This window comes from Oncorhynchus masou, chromosome 14 (assembly GCF_036934945.1).
Source record: "Oncorhynchus masou masou isolate Uvic2021 chromosome 14, UVic_Omas_1.1, whole genome shotgun sequence".
Lineage (NCBI taxonomy): Eukaryota > Metazoa > Chordata > Actinopteri > Salmoniformes > Salmonidae > Oncorhynchus > Oncorhynchus masou.
In genome coordinates, this window is record NC_088225.1 from 4305320 (window position 1) to 4326492 (window position 21173).

Sequence of the window (21173 nt, forward strand, 5' to 3'; positions counted from 1 at the left end):
AGGATGGATAGGACTGTTGAAAATGGATGTTTTTAAAGCTTCACCGCACGTCATGGTACTGTGAGAAGACATCTGACTACCATGAGAAACAAGCATTTGTCAGAAGATCATGTGCATGTATCAATGTACTTAGTTCTTGTATAATGGCCTTGGGCATACGAATATCTGCTGATGGTCATGTGGATGCAGCGTTGATGCACGTCTAAAGACAATTGAACTTTCTATGTTTTAGCTAAACTATGCAACCAAGTGAGAGCACCAGTCACACTTCTTACGCAAAAACTTAAGAAGCTGCTCAAGAAAAAGAAAAAGACGTTCATATTCCTCAACAATATCTTCAGATTGAATGATTTTCTTTATGAAAATATCTTCTTACGAATTTAGTTTGCTATCTCGCTAGCAATGGCAATCATGTTAGCATATTTCCTACTGAGATTACTGTTCTAAATGTTCTTGGGTTTAAAATGGTCAATACTGAAACATTCAGATGACGTTTGTGAGTGAATTAAACATGTTCAATTGCTTTCATGAGTTTATTCTCTCACTGCCCTGAGTTTAAGACCAGGGTTGAACTATCTTGGAATTAAGAACAAATCCCCAAACTTTATTTTTTAGGATTTGATTTCTTCTGAACTTTTTGCTTAAGGAGAAACATAAGAAATAGTGCAAGAACATGTCCAATAACCTTTTTGAGGAATAAGAACTTTGCTTAACTTTCTTAATAAGTCTATAGCTAAGGAAAATATGTCATTTAAGAAGAATCTGGGCCCTGGTCTTCTGGAGGGAAAAAAAGAACGCTTGTTGCCGAACCCTGCCATAACGTATCTCACCAGAGCTCCACCTTAATGGCCAGGTGCAGCTGACATCTCTATTGGAGGACCGTAACAGATGCACCTGCCTTGAGAAGTGCATCTCCTTTATCCTCCCTCCATCCCCTTTTAATCCTCCTCCTCTTCCTCCTTTTCAGTGTCTCCCCAGGCATACGAGAGACATCTCCTTGAGTGGCCTGATAATAAGCTGAGTGGAGTGCTGCTGATGGACACCCCCCTCCTTCCTTCCTCCCCCTCCTCCATCACTTCTTCCTCCTCCCCTTAGGATCTTACCCCCTCCCACACACACACACACACACACACACACACACACACACACACACCAGGGCTGAATCACCAGGACCTGCTTCAGAGCTATGCCGTCTCATCATACCAGACAGCTGTGCTTGAGTGTGTGCCTACCTCAGCCTGCCTCTTTCTCTCTTGATTCTTCTCCTGTCCCTCTTGCTTTACCCCACCCCCCTCTCTTTCCTTTCTCTCTACCTTCGACACTCTCATCCACTCCCGCTTCTCTCTCTCCCTTCCTTCCCTCTCTCACTCCCCCCCCCCCCCCCTACCCACCCTCCCTCCTCCCTCTCTCTTTCGGCTGTCCTTGATGGTGCTCTGTGGAGGAGCAGAGCACTGTAGTGCTGGGTTGTGCAGGAGGAAGCAGACAGCCAGCCTTTGCCCAGTGGATACATACTGTTCTGTCTCTTCCAACGCTGCTGCCGTTACCCGGGATACGCAGTCGGCCTGCCGTGCTGCCAGGGGAGTCGAGGGCTGATGCCAGTCTGCCATGTCGGCTGAGTGACAACCTAAGGGGAACGCGTTTTAAAGGTGAGCTGCACTGCCTTTACCTCCCGGACTGTTTACCTTGTTGTTGTCTCGATTTAGATCTTGTTTCCTACTCTTTTTCTTCTCCGCCCTTCTCTACTCTCATCTCTGTTTCTGCCTCGCTCTTATCGTCTCTGTTCTCCTTTCTTGTCCTCTCTCCATCTCTCCATCTCTCCCTCTCGAAGCCAGCTAGCCCTATCCTCCGACAATGCTTTTATGTTGTTGGAAACAAACCCCCTCTTTTGGGAACAAGCTGTGCTTGCTTTGGGATGTGTTTGTCTCGTTTGGTGCGGTCATTTACGCCAAGCCATCCTCACTGAATAGAGAGCTTATTAGATATTCAGCTGCATTGACCCATGTAGTTCTGTCTGAGTTGTTGTCAGGCTATTAAAGCTACTGTTCACTGTTTTTCTTCACTCCCCTCATTTGATTCCTCCTGAGGTGTATATACCTTCCTGAAGTCTGTTGCAACATTTGTCAATCCTCTGAAAGTGAGTTATTTTAACTCTAAAATGTAGGAGATTAATGTGTTCTATGCATTTATTTTTCTTCTGGGTATCTGTATCTTTCTAAATATCTGCCTCCATCTCTCTTTCCATCTCCCCTCTCTTCCTTTTCTTTCTCTCTCTTTCTCCATCTCTCCATTGTCCTCTTCTGTCTTACTCTCTCACGTGAGAGAGTGTCTGTCTTCCCCCAGGGTTGTTTGTGTTGCTCCTAACAGGTTAACACACAGATGGGACACGGCGTGTTCACACAGCCTAATGAGCAATCCCCCTCTCATCATGTCCAGTGATTAAAATACTGCAACTAATGGGGAAAGACACACTGTCCATATAAACCACAACGCCCCATAGGACTGTGTCGTTGCATCTGAAATGTCTTCCTTTCCTAGTTTCCTTCATGGGCACTGACCTGTGAGGACTCAATTGGTTAGATAAAAAATAATGGAGTTTAATCCTATCTGTTACCATGGGAAGGTTACAAGGAATTGAAGAAATGTAAACAGGGGGCCAGCTTGGACTCAACACAAGGTAGTGGTGTCGTAGTTGTGGACAGTGTAGAATGGTACATGCCGTTGTCTAGGACTGAGCTTTTGTAATAGGCCACGTTCCTCCAACTGTCTGGCCCCGTGGTCATCGCCCCAAACCTTGTCTCTGTCTGCGGGAAGTGATTCGGCCATATTTCCTGCCCCTCCCTTCATCCATCATCCCGACCTTCTCTGACACCGTTGACTCCTCCTCAAGTGGGTAACTGGTTGTATGGCTTTATGGAACCTCTGAGAAGCTGGCTGTTCTCATTATTGTTATGACACACAATGTTAGTGTGTGTGTGTGTTTATAATGCCATTATCGTTGATATCTTCTGTCTTGTGATTTCTTTATCATCAAGGTTTAGTGTGCGTGTTCGCACTTGAAAACCCCATTTGTCATATATATTGAGTATGTGGCAATATATGTCCTGTCCACACCTCATGCATGTTTTAAGGAACCATGTTCTGGCGAAGAGAACACCCCATAGATTTGTTGGAATAGGGGTCATGAGAGGGAAGTGGGGGTTGGGTTTAGGCGTGCGCTGCCTAAATTGCATCCCCTAGAATCGACTGTTAGCCCCCACTCCTTTCCCACATACCATCAGAGTGGGTCAATGTCTGCCCAGCGAGACTCAATTCTGCTGCTAATACGATGAGATTCCCTCAGACATCCCGCCAGGGAGGGAAGGCAATGACAATATTATTTTTCCCAAACAAACCACGCGACGTGAATGGTGAGAACCAAAATCACATATTTAAGCAGATTGCAGATGAAGTATATTTCACATTTAAAGGTGAACTTCAGGATTTTGGGCAAATAAGCATTTATTTCCTTCCCTAGAGTCAGATGAACTTGTGAAGACATTTTTTTATGTCTCTGTGTGCAGTTTGCATCCCTTTAAACCATCAGTACAGCACGCCCTACTATTCAATCATCTGTTGTCTGTGCCGCTACGGCTCACGAGCTAGTTGGTTTATGGAGGATGATGCTCTGCTCGTCACGGTCTTTCTCCTCATCTCAGTCATCTGCTGCACTACACTACAGACAGGAAGTTTTTCTCTCTCGCTCTCTCTCTGTGTGTGTGTTTATGTGACTGTTGTATCTGCCACACACACAGCTCTATCTCAGGGCGTTTCCTCTACGTGATGCACTGCAATAACCTGCACTGTCAGGACTCTCTGTTTGTGTCCCTCTCCACTCCCCCTCTCCACAACAAGAGGATGGATAGATACACTCACTTTGGTGCACAGCTCTTACTAGCAGAGGTTATCGAATGGATGACTCATACAATAAAAAGCTCTTTCCATGTACAGTACCAGTCAAAAGTTTGGACACACATTGAAAATAAGAATTTGTTCTTAACTGACTTGCCTAGTTAAATAAAGGTAAAATTAAAAATATAGTAACCAAAAAAGTTTTTAACAAATCAAAATAGATTTTATTTTTGAGATTCTTCAATGTAGCCACCCTTTGCCTTGATGACACCTTTGCACACTGTTGGCATTCTCTCAACCAGCTTCACCTGGAATGCATTTCCAGCAGTCTTGAAGGAGTTCCCACGTATTTTCTGCGGCCCAACTCATCCCAAACCATTTCAATTGGGTCGAGGTTGGGTAATTGTGTAGGCCAGGTCATCTGATGCAGCACTCCATCACTCTCCTTCTTTCAAATCGCCCTGACACTGCCTGGAGGTGTGTTGGGTCATTGTCCTTCTGAAAAACAAATGCTAGTCCCACTAAGCCCAAAACCAGATGGGATGACATATCACTGCAGAATGTTGTGGTGGCCATGCTGGTTAAGTGCTTCACGGTGGAAACCACACATGCAAAAGATCATCTGTTCACGGGGGTCGGAACCAATAATCTCAAATTTGGACTCATCAGACCAAGGACAGATTTCTCCCGGTCTAATGACCATTGCTCATGATTCTTGGCCCAAGCAAGCCCTTTAGTAGTGGTTTCTTTGCAGAAATTCAACCATGAATGGGGCGGCAGGGTAGCCTAGTGGTAAGAGTGATGGACTAGTAACCGGAAGATTGCAAGTTCAAACCCCCGAGCTGGCAAGGTACAAATCTGTCATTTTGCCCCTGAACAAAGCAGTTAACCCACTGTTCCTAGGTCATTGAAAATAATAATTTGTTCTTAACAGACTTGTCTAGTTAAATAAAGGTAACATAAAACAAAAATCAAGACCTGATTCACAGTCTCCTCTGAACAGTTGATGTTGAGATGTTTGCTACTTGAACTCTGAAGCATTTATTTGGACTGCAATTTCTGAGGCTGGTAACTCCGCTGCAGCAGAGTTAACTCTCTGTCTTCCTTTCCTGTGCACTTGAAGACACTTTCAAAGTTCTTGACATTTTCCCGATAGACTGTCATTTGGCTTTGATTATTCTAGCTGTTCTTGCCATAATATGGACTTGGTCTTTTACCAAATAGGGCTATCTTCTGTGTACAACCCCTACCTTGTCACAATACAATTGACTGGCTCAAACTCATGAAGAAGGAAAGAAATTCCACAAATAAACTTTAAACAAGGCACACCTGTTGATTTGAAATGCATTCCAGGTGACTACCTCATGAAGCTGGTTGAGAGAATGCAAAGCTGTCATCAAGGCAAAGAGTGGCTACTTTGAAGAATCTGTAAATATATTTAATGGTGTTGATGCATTCACTATTCTACAATGTAGAAAATAGTAAAACTAAAGCAAAACCCTTGAATGAGTAGGTGTGTCCAAACTTTTCACTGGTAAATGATTCCTTCATTAAGCTAACATAGATGTTTTCATCCCACTTTTGTACATGTTTTTCTTGCCCTTTTTGTCTGTTTATTGATGTCTGTCTTTTCAAATACAGGACTTATCTTTGCATTCCATATGTTTTCTGTCTCTTACCCGGACTAACAGCTACATGCACGCACGCATGCACAGAGAGCATTCACCCCCCTCCCACACACACACATTCCCATGTTGCGCTAACCATGCTGCTGTGTCCTGCCAGGGCTACAGGGCCACGGGCAGTAGGCAGCAGATGGCCTCTCTCTCATGGGTCCCCTGCCCACTCACCTCCCCTCTTCCCCTCTGGGCTGGTGCAGTCAGCACACTGTTCGTGGCTTCTTCATCTACAAACCAGGGGAGATTTAGGCTGAGTCCCATTTCTATCAAATGGTCTCCTTTCCTCATCTCCTTCCTCTCTGATGATTATTGATTTAAATGACTGGCTGTCCATTACTATTAAATGGTCACCGTTTCTACCAATTTTGACCATGGCTCTAAGACTGCGTAGGTGGAACCAAGGGGTTGCTTGGGCTTTCATGTGGCAAGTGATAGGAGCATGGAGCTATCTGGTGTCACCATATTCAATGAGTCCTTCCATGAGACACTTGACGGTGTCGTAAAGGGGATGCTATGCTGCCTAGCACTCGCTGTTTTAACGGATGAGTAGCTGAATGTCTGAAAAACAGAGGATGCATGATGAAGCTGCTTTCTTTGTCCGAAGTTGTGCAGAATTTTTGAATGCGATGAATGAAGTGTCTTGAGACAGTTAATCACAGATGTGATGTTTGTTGCAAACTCTAATGCAGAAAGTGTACTATTGGCCGGATTTAACCCCCAGGCCAGTTCTGGTAGAAGTGGATTTTGAAGAGAAAAACAAAAGCCCAGCTATGTTTTTTAAAGAAAATAATCGGCCACTGTTCTCAGACTGCAACAAACTACTCTGTCCAATGCTTTCAACAGTTATTGTAGCTACCAGTACTGTGTTCCCCAAGCATCTATTACAGCACAGAGCTACCATCCGTTAGAATTTTCTGATAAGGTAGAATAGATCTAAAGGATACTGTCCAGAGTGTCGATTGGAATTCACAGATAAGATAGGGTGGTTAACGGGCACAAGATTGGGTGATTCGCAGGACAACCCAAGCTAGCTTGGGGCAACATTAATCATCTTCATTTGCAACAATCTTCCCACAACCTTATGTATCTTCATTTGATCCTGAATGATTTGTTTGTGGAGTTAAGTCTAAGATATATTTCACATTTGATCCACTAAAATAGCAATACTTTATACAGTGTAACACCCTCCATTTGAGATGTAATGCATGAACCCCTTTCCAGCCCAAATACACACATCATCCATCTTTATCATGCAGCCATTCCTTAGGAAGGTGTGGAATCCCCTGTGTGTGTTTGTGCTTTCCTCTCATCTCTCCATCCCTCCATCCTCTCTTCTTTATCTGCATGTTTAATTACCTGGCGAGCAGGGAAATGGGTCAGCAGTGTGATGATCAGCTGAGCACTCGCGATCAATCACCCTGATGACTATGCTCCCAGGCAGATGTGCCCATTAGCGCATGAGTGTGTTTTTATGTGCTTGTGAGTGAGTAGAAATGGGGGATGGGGGGGGGGGGGGTCGCTGCTCATTTTCTGGTAAATTCCTAATGTGATTTCCTTGAGGGTTCTCCCAGGGAGAAACAGCCACGGGGCTAACCATTGTAGAGACAGACGAGACGAGGAGGCTTGTTAGATGATGGGGGTGGTGAAGCTAAGCTAAGGGCTGCAGGCCGACTAAACTTGTCGATATACATAGATGCATCGACTCATTGCACTCTCTCTCTCTCTCTCTGCACTGTAGTCTGTTATGTTTTTGTTTCTACAGTACCTAATCTAGAATCCTATCACCCCGCCCTCCGTTTCTCTCCATCTTCACAGTGCCCATTGCGCCATGTCTGCCACACAGCTGGAGGAGACAGAAAATGTTTTTGGTGAGTGTTTCTCTCTCTGTGTTTGTGTGTTTGTGTCTCGCACATTTAACGAGCGTTGTACATGTGACACACGAACGAAGATTGTGTGTGTGTGTGTGCATATCAAAGAAAGATACACAATATGAGGCACACAGACATGGTGTGTGTCTGACCTAAGCTGTGTGTGCTGGTCCTATAACTTTCTGAATGCCGTGGGTCAGGGAAATCTGTGGAACATGAGAGGGTCTGTTCTTGTAATGATACGTGGAAAGAACTATGCTATGAAATCTCATGACTGCCCTTCTCAGCCAAAAGGGTGGTCTCGTCAGGCTACACATGCATGCAGACACACACACACACACACACACACACTCCATGTCCTATTTTAAGAAAATCAATTCCTAAAGATGCTATGACTCAGACTTCTACATCACAGCACCTTTTGTATATAACGTTGTAACCAGCAGTGACCAAGCTACCTCTGTCAGAGTCCTATAAATACTCCCTATTCCCCTTCAGAACAGCTCCCAGGTCACCTCTCTCTCCCTGAATAAGACACCCCAGCACTAATGTGGAACGTCACCCTTTGTGTGGACTCAGCCGTTTGGGTCTCAGCGGCGTCATGTCCTATTCCCCAATGTGCCGACTAGTGCGTACCTGCCCCCCCTCTACCCCCCTGACACTGTCTTATTGCCCCAAATGAGCTCAACTCTGAATACCAGAAATTGCAACGGTATTATGGATTCACTTGGCTAACATTAAAACGTGCATCTACCTGCCTGTCATTCGCTGCCTCAGATGTGAGTCTGTTTGCATTTATGTGTGTGTGTCTCCACAGCACATCTTTCATATTATTCCGTCACTAAATTAGACAAAACAAAACAGCCAGTGGATTGGCCTGACAGTCTCGAAATGTTGGCAGTGGGCAACACTAATGCACATTTTTGAACTGAACTGACCATATCTTGTTTGCTTCGCCAGCTCTCTGCCGTTTTCTTAATATACTGTACACACCCACCCCCGCTTTCCTCTAGTGTGAGATTGACCTTCATACCTCTCCAGACAGGCCCACAGGGAAATATAGAGTCGGGGGTAGTGCGCTCTGTATACCTTTAGTGGGGGTGGGTTGTAGTATATCTTTCCCCCACCTACTCTATGTACTGTATGGTCTGTGTAGAATCCAATAAGGGGGGGTGGTGTGGCTTGGTTTGGTCAATATTTAATGGTGCCTCTTAGCACAGAGACTAGATCTAATAAGAGCAGGGGGATAGTGTGCACCGCAAGGGGTAACCAAAAGGAAACAGAATAGAGAGGTCATTCTGGGCCTCTCAGTTCACCATCCTCCTTCACCCTGTTTTACTCCTCCTTGTAGTCTCGTTTAATGTTGTCAACAATGTGAACAGGAGGGTTGACATACTGGAGCCAAGAAATGTAGTATTTTTAAAGGTGAGGGATTCATTCTGTAAAAAATCTTGTTGCGGTTGTTGTCTTTTGGGGTCGCTGTGCTTGGTCTCCCTTGACTCGCTCAGTGGAAACGTGGTAGAGAATGTAGGCGGAGGCGAGCAGAACAGTTTCCCTCTGCGGCGGTTCGGCCTGTCTGCCTTCATTACGGTCTGTGTACATCCTAATAATGAACCACGGAGCCAGACAAACCAGGGGAGATTTAGGCTGAGTCCCATTTCAGCTCATCCAATGAACCACAAAGACAGTGTCATACTGAACTAGCAGCCACAGTGCTATCGTAGCACACAGCCCATAACACACTGAACCCAACCGAACGCCATACAGTTTCAATCTTATAGGCTGAGAACTCCTATCCACTCAAACCTTGCGCTGACGTTCTTTATATAACGCTTGTTTAAGGCTTCAGTTACACTGAACCAAACCTTGCTTCCCGAGTTACCGGCCTTTACATTAACACTCGGGGAGCTAAACCAAACATGTACAACCCAAAACAGAGCCCGTATCACACTCCAACCCAGCTCCGTTCCAACAGAGATGGAAAAGGACCTGCTTTAGGGCTGAATCAGGGGCCTGTAGTTATGGATGATTATCAGTGTTTGGTTGGCCTGCATCCCACAGCGAACTCAGTCTGCTGTTGCTGTAGCCGTAGCATTGATTGCTAGCTTTACCTCAACCCACACCACCTAACCAGGTAGAGGAAGCAGCACCAATCCGAAATGGCAAAGCACTCAATTCCATTCACCCCCAGATTGCATGAAATGTAATTTAATGAACCTTACACTCTACCACACTGAGTTGGAGTGTTGTGGTTTTGGACTCGATAGCCCAAGCTAGACCCAGTGGTGTCTATCTAGACAAATTAGCTTTGAGTGCTGCTTGAGTTTTAGCCTGCTGTGCAAGGACGTTACCACTCGACTACACCACTAGAGCAATTCACTTCTGTGCTCAATTCTATTCCTGGAGTGATGTGTGACACGCAGGGGATGGAACCGGAAACGGAAACAATGACGCCTGGGGAAGGAACCAAAGAGAGTGACCTATGTAGGGAAGGTCATCGGGGAAGTGATGGAGTCCAGGTGTCTGACGACATGCAGGTGTGCGAAACGATGGTGACAGGTGTGCACCAGTCAACTCTGCAGAGGCGCAGGAAACCCGTCAATCCGGCTAAGACGCAGGAGCATGGCGACCTAAAGCGCCGGAGAGGGAGCATAACTGACAGTACCCCCTCCCGGGTGCGTTCGGCACCAGCGGCAGGGCGCCAACCCAAGGGACGATCCCGGGGATCAGGAGTGGACCCGTCACCCCTGTTGATGCGCGGGAACCTGTCGCCGGCTGACTCATTCTAACTCAGAATATTTTTAAAAACTGTTCTAAAACAATGTATTTAAACGAGTTGTAGATAAATCGGTCACATTTGTGTTGCTAAGGAGATTAAATAGATTTTGTTTTATATACTTCATTGAACCTCATGTCCTTGGTGTCCGAGTGTGTTCATCAACACTCCCTTCCTTATCATTATCCCTGTGTCTCTGAACCCCACTGAGTGCCTGCATGGACAGTGTGCTGCCTGACTTGGCATTTCTACATGATTAAAGACCAATTACATTAGAGTGAGCACTCAGCCACGGGAGAGAGGGAATAAGATATGCACATCAAGAAATATGAGTCGGAACTTTAGATTTCCTCTTAATTCTCACACATCACAAAGACTTGAGTCATATTTTCTCTCTCTCTTTCCTTTGATTTATCTCGCTTATTTTTTTCCCCGAGTTGTAATTACTTTTGGTTTCGGTGGTGGGATCCTTTGAAAATAGGTTCTCAGCTATTTAGCCTAATATTGTCCAGGACAAGATAATAATTACTATATACGATATATTCCAAAACTCTGTCCCAAACCTGAATGGCTGCAGTGAGCATCAGAGAAGAGAACTTCAGTGATATTGTGTTGTTCATAGCTGATGAAAGGTCTCACCACTTTCCTCTGTTGTGTCTTATTTTTAGTCTGTCTCGGCTGACTGGCTGGTGTTAGATCCTCTGGTATAGGAGCAGTCCGGGCTGTTCTGTACAGTACAGTCTGTGATGAGATCTGAGCGTCAGCATGGTGAGAGAGGGGTATCGGATGAATCGTGTTAGTTGGCACTTTCACTCCGGCGTGGCCGGCAATGACTCATCACTGGCCTCCGTTCTGAAACAACAACAGTAACAAGAGCACTTAGCTGTTGACTCACTCAAATCTGGCCCCTCTGTGTTTCTCCATCACTGTACTGATGCACATGTTCCTGAAGAGGGAGATGGAAGAATAACATAAAAAAACACTAATACAATTTAATTACATGTGTTTAAAAAAGAAAGTGAGAAATATATATTTCTCACAAGTAATAGATCAATTGAATTCTGTCGGGGGCTTTGACTTTCATACATGTTTGATTCGGTAATTGTAATACATGAATCCCTACCACAGTGTCAATGCTTCCCAAGTAAAAAGCTAATGTTTAGTAGAGGGTTTAGAGGCACTGTGTCTGTGGATTGATACAGGGCCTTCAGAAAGTATTCAAACCGCTTGACTTATTTCACATTTCCACATGTTACAGCTTGAATTTCTGAGAAACTCGCCCATCTACACACAATGCCTCATAATGAAGTGAAAACATGTTTTTAGAAATCTATGCAAATGTCTTGAACATGAAATTCAGAAATGTCTCATTATGGGTATACTTGATGCAGCCACCACCATGCTTGAAAATATGAAGAGTGGTGTTGGATTTGCCCCCAGCATAACGCTTTGTAGTCAGGACATAAAGTTAGTTTCTTTGCCACGTTTTTTAAATGCATGTTTTGGAATATTTTTTTATTATTTACGGACTTCCTTCTATTCACTTTGTCAATGAGGTTAATATTGTGGAGTAACTACAATGTTGTTGATCCATCCTCAGTTTTCCCCTATAACAGCCATTAAACTCTGTAACTGTTTAAAAGTCACCATTGGCCTCATGGTGAAATGGTTTCCTTTCTTTCAGTCAACCGAGTTAGGAAGGACGCCTGTATCTTTGTAGTGACTGGGGTGTATTGCTACACCATCCAAAGTGTAATGAATAACTGCACCATGCTTAAAGGGATATTCAATGTCTGCTTTTTTTTACCCATCTATCAATATGTGCCCTTCATTGCGAGCCGCCTGAAAATCTCCCTGGTCTTTGTGGTTGAATCTGTGTTTTGAAATTCACTGCTCGACTGAGGGGCCTTACAGATAATTGTATGAGTCGGGTACAGAGATGAGGTAGTCATTCCAAAATCATGTTAAGCACTATTATTGCATACAGAGTGAGCAACATTTTACTCCAAAAGTAAAATGGCTTGCTATAACAAAGGGGTTGATTAGTTATTGACTCATACATTTTACCTCATTATTTTTAATTAATTTGTCAACGTTTCTAAAAAAACATAATTCCCCCTTGACATTATGGGGTATTGTGTGTAGGCGGGTGAGACAATCTGAATGTAAACAATATTAAATTCAGCCTGCAACATAAGAAAATGCGGAAAAAGTCTAGGGTTATGAATACTTTCTGAAGACAAGTATTCAGGTTCAATGTTCATCCCCCACAATCCTCTGCTGACTCAGTCACAGGAGAACGCCCAATGTGATTAAATAGATTCATTGTCATGTATTTGGGGGCTGGGGGCTGGATGAATGGAGTGAGGGATGAGGGAGGGGGGGAGAGATAATTGATGGAAACGCTGAAGGGCTCTCAGATTGGGGTCGAGAGGTTGAAGGCAAAAGGATCGTTCCTCTGGGTTCACCACAGATGGAGGATGTTTGAGCAGGAGAAGGATCAGAAACGCATTTCACCTGATCAATTAAACTCCTCAGTGTGACATGCAAAGGTGTTATGGTGGTTGTAATCTCATCTTGAACCTTCTCGTAACACAGACATTAGAGGATTGTCTTTTGTATGCATGGATTTAGCTTTTGCCCTGTAGTTTATCTTTATCTTGCCCTGTAGTCTATCCTGTCCCAGGTGAAAGGAATTAGCTGTAGTCTAATGCTTAGGTCTGGGCTTTCCTTGTAACGCATTCTGCATGGATCTGTAAAAAGCACTTCTGAAATCGGTCTCCATTACTTATTTGAGCTTTTCTCTGTGAATTCCGTCATTTTCTCTGTGTTCTACCTTCAGACCTGAACGAGGCCATCCCAGAGACAGAGCTGCTGGACAACAGCATACAGAAGGGGCGTGCCCAGCTGTCCGTCAAAGCCAGGAGGCACCGCCCCTCTCGCTCTCGCTTCCGAGACAGCGTCAGTTCCACAGAGGGAGATGACAGTCTGGAGAGGAAGGTGAGTGACAGGCATGAGAGCCAATCAATCGATGACATGGACTCTCAAAGGGACAGGCACACCCACAAGACACATTCCTTTGTAGTCTGATGACCTTGTAGCATGTGATAACAAAAGGCAAGGGCCTTGTCTTGGTAATACAAAAAGAAAACCAGCCACGTCACGGACACCGATGCCTCGCTTCCAGACAAACTAAACTCCTTCTTTGCCTGCTTTGAGGATAATACAGCGCCACCGTCATGGCCCGCTAACAAGGACTGCGCCCCAACCCCCGAAGTGGAGATGTTGTTTCCTACCTTCACCACCTGGGTCTCAACCCTGCCCTGTGCAATTGGGTCCTGGACTTTCTGACCGGCCCCCTCCTTTACTCTCTGTTCACCCATGACTGCGTGGCCATGTGTGCCTCCAACTCAATCATCAAGTTTGCAGACGACACAACAGTAGTGGGCTTGATTAACAACAACGACGAGACAGCTTACACGGAGGAGGTGAGGGCTTTGGGAGTGTGGAGTCAGGAAAACAACCTCAAACTCAACGTCAACAAAACAAAGGAGATGATCGTGGACTTCAAGAAACACCAGAGGGAGCACCCCGCCCTATCCACATCGAAGGGACAGTAGTGGAGAAGGTAGAACGTTTCAAGTTCCTCGGAGTACACATCGCAGACAAACTGAAATGGTCCACCCACACAGACAGTGTGGTCAAGAAGGCGCAACAGCGCCTATTCAACCTCAGGAGGCTGAAGAAATATGGCTTGTCACCTAAAACCCTCACAAACTTTTACAGATGCACAATCGAGAGCATCCCGTCGGGCTGTATCACCGCCTGGTACAGCAACTGCACCTCCCTCAACCGCAAGGCTCTCCAGAGGGTGGTGCGGTCTGCACAGCGCATCACCGGGGGAAAACTACCTGCCCTCCAAGACACCTGCAGCATCCGATGCCAAAAAGATCATCAAGGACAACAACCACCCGAGTCACTGCCTGTTCACCCTGCTACCATCCAGAAGGCGAGGTCAGTACAGGTGCAACAAAGCGGGGACCGAGAGACTGAAAAACAGCTTCTATCTCAAGGCCATCAGACTGCTAAACAGCAATCACTAACTCCGAGAGGCTGCTGCCTACATAGAAACTCAAACCACTTTAATATATGGATCACTAGTCACTTTAATAATGTTAACATATCTTACATTACTCATCTCATATGTATATACTGTACCCTATACCATCTATTGCACCTTGCCTAGGCCGCTCGGCCATCACTCATCCATATATTTATATGTACATATTCTTATTCCATCCCTTTAGATTTGTGTGTATTAGGTAGTTGTTGTGAATTGTTAGATTACTTGTTAGATATTACTATACTGTCGGAACTAGAAGCACACACATTTTGCTACACTTGCATTAACATCTGCTAACCATGTGTATGTGACCAATAAAATTTGATTTGTTTTGATATATCTTTGTATAGACAGCACCAAGGGAGACTTTAGGTATTTATTAAGCATTTTATGTGGTCTATATACCATAATACTGCACACATGTAGCTAAGCAACTAGAGCACTATAACTAACAGCGCTGTACAGGTCTATACTCGTGATTAGATCCTGATTAGTTAAAAACAAATCTCGCATCAATCAGCCATTGAATCATGTTTCCCTGCTTCATTTGACAATCTGATTTTACGGTTGAATTCTTTAGATTCAAACCCATTTAGTTGTAGATGGTAGAAGACCGTGCAACCATCCATATGAAATCTGTTTCTTAGTCCTAGAACTCAGTTCAGATGATATGGAGATTATCAGAAGGGAGAATGTCTCAATGGCCTAGGCTATTTTGGAGGGCATTGGAGAGTGTGTCTCGCTCTCTTCATCTGTTGTTTGGTCATTTTTTTTGTATTTTCTCTCACTAGAGTTGGGGTCAATTCAAATTGCATTCCAGCCCTATCAGGCATTTCATTGGACTGGCACCTTAACGGAGCCTTGTCCCACACACACACAGAGACACACAGACATACACGCACACAAGCATGCGCTTACATTATGTGTGTGTGTATGTATGTATGTGTATATGTATATATATGTATGTATGTATGTATGTATGTATGTATGTATGTATGTATATATATATATATATATACATATATATATACATACATACATACATACATACATACATACATACATACATACATACATACATACATACATACATAATGTAAGCGCATGCTTGTGGGTGTGCTTATTGTTTGTTTGTCTCGGTCAGTTCACATATAAACATGTTGTGGTGTTTCTGAATCTTTGTGCCATAGTGTCTGGACAGCCCTTTGCACTCCGTCCGTTCCCCCCTCCACTCCACCCTGCGAGGAGGCTCCTCCCCTTCGCCTGATTCGCTCCTCTACTCGTCCTCCCCTTGTCCCACCTTACGGAGCCCGGTCTTCTCCTTCGACACCTCCTCCTTAAGGCGCTCCCCGGAGGAGGGCGGGACCGGGTCGCTAGCCACTCGGGGGCGGTACCGCCAGCTGACAAATGCCACGTCTCAGGAGGCCCTGTTGACCACGCCCAACAGCTCTCCCTCCAAGTCATGTCCCAGTTCGGACTGCTCGCCTGTTTACATTCGACGGGCACGACGCCCAGACAGTGAGGGTAAGAGAGGCAGCCATCCGCATTGGGCAAGAAAATCCTCATCCTAGTTATTACAGTCCAAATCCCCACACTAAGAATGAAATGCCCTGTGATATTAACTATGGTATATTAAGCCTAAAGAGGCAAAACACACACACATAGCATTTAAGTGCATTATTGGCTAATCCATAAATGTATTGATACACAACCACCATTACTGCCATACCATTAAGGCCACATCAACATGTTGGTAATGGTGAGTTAATGTATCAAAAAATGCTTTGTCTAATCATTAATGTGCCAATTGCCAGTTTTCATTGTTTCTCAGTGTTAGTTTCAGAAAACAGTCGAGACACAAGCCCGGCCGACCCCGGCAACAACAGCCTTATCTTCGACAAGAAGACGAAGAGGAGGTTCTTGGACCTGGGGTAAGTGCTCAATATTGAGACATTTAAACTGGTTACATTGTAAACGCATTGTAAATTGGTCAGTTTCAAAACTGGTGCTTTCTGTTGATTTTAACCCACTGTTTATTTGTTCTTCTGAAGGGTCACATTGAGACGCTCCTATGTGAGAGTCAGAAAAGACAAGTCAAACAGACTGTCAATGGGAAGCCGGTGAGTCCATGGGAAGCCATTTTGGCTCTGTCCCTCTGTTTCAGTACAGGAGGCAAAATGTTGGCTCTATTAGACCTACTTAGCACACGAGAGGCATAATTTTGTCTCTTTCTGTTAGCATATTGAATCTCTCTTTCACTGCACAGGGAGTCATCTGAGAGCCCGTCCAGGTCCTCTGGCTCGTTCGTGCCTTTCTCCTGGTTCACTGACAGCGCCAGGGGCTCTGTGTCCTCCGGGGTAACCCCGCCCTGCTCCCCCAAACTGGTCTCACAGGACTGCAGCCCCCGCAAGTCCAACTCTCAGGTAACTCACATCCACAATAAGATATGGACACATCCAGATACCATACTTAGGTCAGACTGCGCTATTGTGTCACTACTACCATTGTCCACTTTGTGTTTTTATCATTGTCAGAGGCCTCATGCGTTTATGTTAGCATTAGCATATAGGCTAGTCTTCATTTCATGTCTGTCATTGAGATTTCTGCCATGTCTCACAACGTCACGACAATGATGCGCACACTTCAAGTGGACAGAAGGCCGTGTGTTGTTATGGTTCTGGATGGCCAGATAGTTAGCAACAATGACAAGAAACTGTCATGTGGTGAATCGTAAGTGGCTCGTTTCAACCAACCTGTCTATACAGTCCACAGTTTAAATAACCGAGAAAAGGATGCTGCTGTTACCCTTGGAGATATGCGAAATGCTTTTAACAAATCTTTTCAAATTAATTGCCAAGAAGGAGAGAACTTTCTCCCACTGGGTCTGAGCTTCAAATGCACATCAAATGAAAACAGTCAACAGTTTAGAGAAGCAGACACCAGAGATATAACACTGCTATAAACAGACTTGCGAAGATGCGACGAGCATCGTCAAGTTCGTCATCCTTCATAAGCCTCTCATCTCTCTATCTATATCTCTCTCTATATATATATCTCTATCTCTCTCTATCTCTCTCTCTATATATATATATCTATCTCTCTCTCTATATATATCTCTATCTCTCTCTATATATATCTCTATCTCTCTCTATATATATCTCTATCTCTCTCTATATATATCTCTATCTCTCTCTATATATATCTCTATCTCTCTCTATATATATCTCTATCTCTCTCTATATATATATATCTATCTCTCTCTATATATATATATCTATCTCTCTCTATATATATCTCTCTCTATATCTCTCTCTATATCTCTCTCTATCTCTCTATATATATCTCTATCTCTCTCTATATATTTTTATCTATCTCTCTCTATATATATATATCTCTCTCTATATATATACCTCTCTCTCTCTCTCTCTCTCGGCCCATAGTGTGACAGCTCCTGTGGAGAGTCTGAGGGGATTTAAACCCAATTAGGAAACAAGGCGAGTTTTCCTCTGAGTCTAAGAGGGCGCTGCTATTTGACATTTATCGACAAGGATGGCTACATTTACACAGAGGGGAAATCAATGGCCTTTTGTGCGGCACAATGTCACAATCTCATGTCAAACCGACAGATGACTTCGGGAGTTAAAACAAGAACATGGCTTCGATGCAGGAGAATTCAGTTGACAGATCCGATTGACCATTTTGAGGGATTTTGGTGTTGTCTTCCTCTTACATGGTTTGGTGCATGCGCATCTATTGGATGGAAAACATAGCTTAATATACAGAATGAAAGAGGCTGAGGCGCAGGGTTATAGTGGTTTCCGTTCAATACCCAGGAAGGCAGACATATGCCTCCCACTGACTTTGCACCAGCTAATTAAAGCCTCTCCAAAGGCCTAAGTATTTCTAAGGGAAATAGATAATGTTTCAGAAGCTTGTGGGGCCACTGGCTGTTTAGCTAAGAGGCACAGAAAGGACTGGTAGGAAATACAGTCGTCCGATCACACCGTTGATGTAACAAGGTGTGTTCCGTATTACGTTTCTTAAATGTTATTTCACTGTCAAACGTATAGTTAAGAGCAAGCCTGGCTCGTTGAGCTTCATAGTGTTTCTGCTTATGTGCACAAATTGCTTTATAAATCAAAGGTGTTATAAGCACAACAAATATGATATTTTACATATTGAGGTAAAGCTCTTCCACAGATGATGACATTTTTGCTGCTAATATGTTCGTGTAGCCTGTTTAAAACATATAACCAGTAGGTACATGCACAGGACACCTAACAATACATATATTTCTTGTTGGGTGGCTCTCTTTGCACACATTTGCAGTTTTATGCAGAAATTCCATGATGCAATCGATGCTGTTGATTTACTCACCTTGGAGACTTGACCGCTGCGATGATTTTAGCTAACCCCAACGACAATATCAAGACAACTAGATTACCGTTTAACAAAAGTAGGAAAGTAGCAGAACATATTTCCACTTAGTGGCTAATAAATATTCTAATGCCCATATTTACATATGCTTTAAAACATATATTTTAACTTTTGAATCACTTTTTGAAGCAGTTTGTTCATGAATATAGCCCTCTATGGGAGAAAACACCCATCCACCCCTCTCAGCTTCACTTGGTTTGATCCATTCTGAGTCAAAACCCTCCCAATTATTGGGGCAGGGGGAGTGTTTATACTCTCTAACATCTCCACCATGACACATCTAAAAGTCCCAGTAGCAACATGTTTGGGATCATGGGCCCGTCCCAAATAGCACCTTTATTTCCCATGAAGTGCAATGCTTTTGACTACGGGTCAAAAGTTGTGAACTTTATAGGGACGAGAGTGGCATTTAGAACAGGGCTCCGTGGGGTTTAATAGTGAGGAGGAGCTATGTAAAGCATCCCATATGCACTTAGTCATCAGCACGGAGGCTGGGGCCCTTCACTCTGCATAGCAATTAAAGCTGCAGCTTTCCATTGAAAGCAGAGAGGGCCATTAAATGTTCTACCACTGTGTGCCTGTCCAGCTGGGATAATAGCTCTAGCATGGGTCCCAAATGGCAACCTATACCCTACATAGTCCACTACTTCTGAACAGAGCCCTGGTCAAAAGGCAGTGGTATAAAGTGTTTAAGTAAAAATACTTGAAAGTACTACTTAAGTCGTTTTTGGGGTATCTGTACTGACTCACTAAACACAAATGCATTGTTTGTGAATGATGGCTGAGTGTTGGAGTGTGCCCCTGGCTAAACATAAATACAAAAATATTTACATTTACTTATGATACTTAAGTATATTTAAAAACCAAATACTTTTGCACAAGTAGTATTTTACTGGGTGACTTTCACTTTTACTTGAGTCATTTTCTATTAAGGTGTCTTTATTTTTTTACTCAAGTATGACAATTGGGTATTTTTTTTCACCACTGTCAAAAGTAGTGCACTATATAGGGAACAGAGTGCCATTTGGGATGTAGCCCTAATAGGCCTGGTGTCTGGAGAGGAGGCAGATACCCATGACTTTGCTTTCCTCCTCTGTACTGTGGCTCTCAAGGGGCCTGTCAAGGGCCGTTATAGGGCTGTGTGTCTGTGACTTTCTTTTGCGCGTGTGTGTGCATTTATGTGTTCTGAGGGGCATCATTTGAGAGGGAAATTAAACACAATTATGATGTTTCTGTATTTTTTTGAAAGTGTTACTGCTGTGACCAAACATTTTTATCTTTCTAAGCATAAACTGTTTGAAAGTAAGGTTTACGAACAATGCATTAATATTCTTCTAATGTCAGATGTAATTGATCTTGAAGTAGACAAATCAATCGATCCAATACTGTTTGACCACAGTGGTCACACTCAATGAAAATATCACTGTGAACAATGCAGACAAAACGGTATTCATTTATCATGGTTGGATCATTTCTCTCCTCTCTCTCTCTCCCCTCCAGGAGTCTGCCCTGAGTGATGAGTTCTCTCCTCCCCCCCGTAGTCCCCCCCACGCCTCCAGTGGGACCACAGCCGACTCGTCCTCCCGCTCCTCACAACGCTACCAGACCCTCTCCCAGTCCTCAGACGAGGTAAAGGGCTTCCTAATGCAGTGGTGGTGGTAGTGGGCATTCTCGGCCTTGGACTAAATGGATCTAAACTCAATTTCAGTTTGATACAGTATATGAGACAGAGGGAGACTGAGGCCCGGATCAAGCAGTTCACTTAAATCCAAAGCAGTAGGAGTGTATGTTATGGAGTCTAGTTGATAGGTAATCGACTAGTCAGACTGTTCTCCGGACTCCATGTGTAGGGATTTGTACAATGCACAAACAAGGATATTGAACCTGACATTGGTGTCTGTCTTTATTCCTTTATCCAACATATCATACTGAAACATGGTGTCAGAAGTGGCTCGGAAAACACACGTTTGTTATTTTTGTAGCTAAGTACAGTATAGGCGCAGTTACGTTCCATATGTGAACACACGCCGTTTCCTACTCACAACACTGATCAACTCGTTGTTAGCTGGCTAGCTAGCATCACTACCTACTTCGATGACTGAAGGCAAAGAAATCTCATATTCCATTGCTATGGCAGTGAACATTCCGCCAACAAATCCCATGGTTCTCACAGGGGACTGGAATACTAATTGGGACAACTTCAGGGATGAATTCGAGGACTATGCGCTGGCGACCGGTCTACATGAGAAACCCAACGAGGTACAAGCTGCAACTCTGAGGAGTTTAATGGGCAGTGAATGCAGGCATATCTTCAGGCACAATCTCACCCTCACAGCACGACAACAGTGTGATGCAAAGGCTATTTTGGATGCATTGGAGAGTTACTTCAAACCCGCCAGAAA

At 44.1% G+C, this 21173-nt stretch overlaps 1 protein-coding gene across 2 annotated transcripts in view; it reads left to right on the forward strand.

Moving 5' to 3' along the window:
* The first annotated feature begins 1182 nt into the window (after nucleotides 1–1182).
* LOC135553990 (sterile alpha motif domain-containing protein 14-like) overlaps nucleotides 1183–21173 on the forward strand; it is a 33182-nt gene continuing 13191 nt past the window's right edge. Inside the window, exons 1-9 of one of the 2 annotated variants that reach the window (XM_064985974.1) lie at nucleotides 1183–1646; nucleotides 2085–2134; nucleotides 7383–7435; nucleotides 13054–13211; nucleotides 15525–15858; nucleotides 16166–16265; nucleotides 16386–16454; nucleotides 16601–16757; nucleotides 20272–20400. In XM_064985974.1, coding sequence (XP_064842046.1) covers nucleotides 7396–7435; nucleotides 13054–13211; nucleotides 15525–15858; nucleotides 16166–16265; nucleotides 16386–16454; nucleotides 16601–16757; nucleotides 20272–20400 — 987 coding nt within the window. In that variant the 5' untranslated portion in view covers nucleotides 1183–1646; nucleotides 2085–2134; nucleotides 7383–7395. The remainder of the gene's footprint in view (nucleotides 1647–2084; nucleotides 2135–7382; nucleotides 7436–13053; nucleotides 13212–15524; nucleotides 15859–16165; nucleotides 16266–16385; nucleotides 16455–16600; nucleotides 16758–20271; nucleotides 20401–21173) is intronic. The other variant, XM_064985973.1, reaches the window with a different exon arrangement.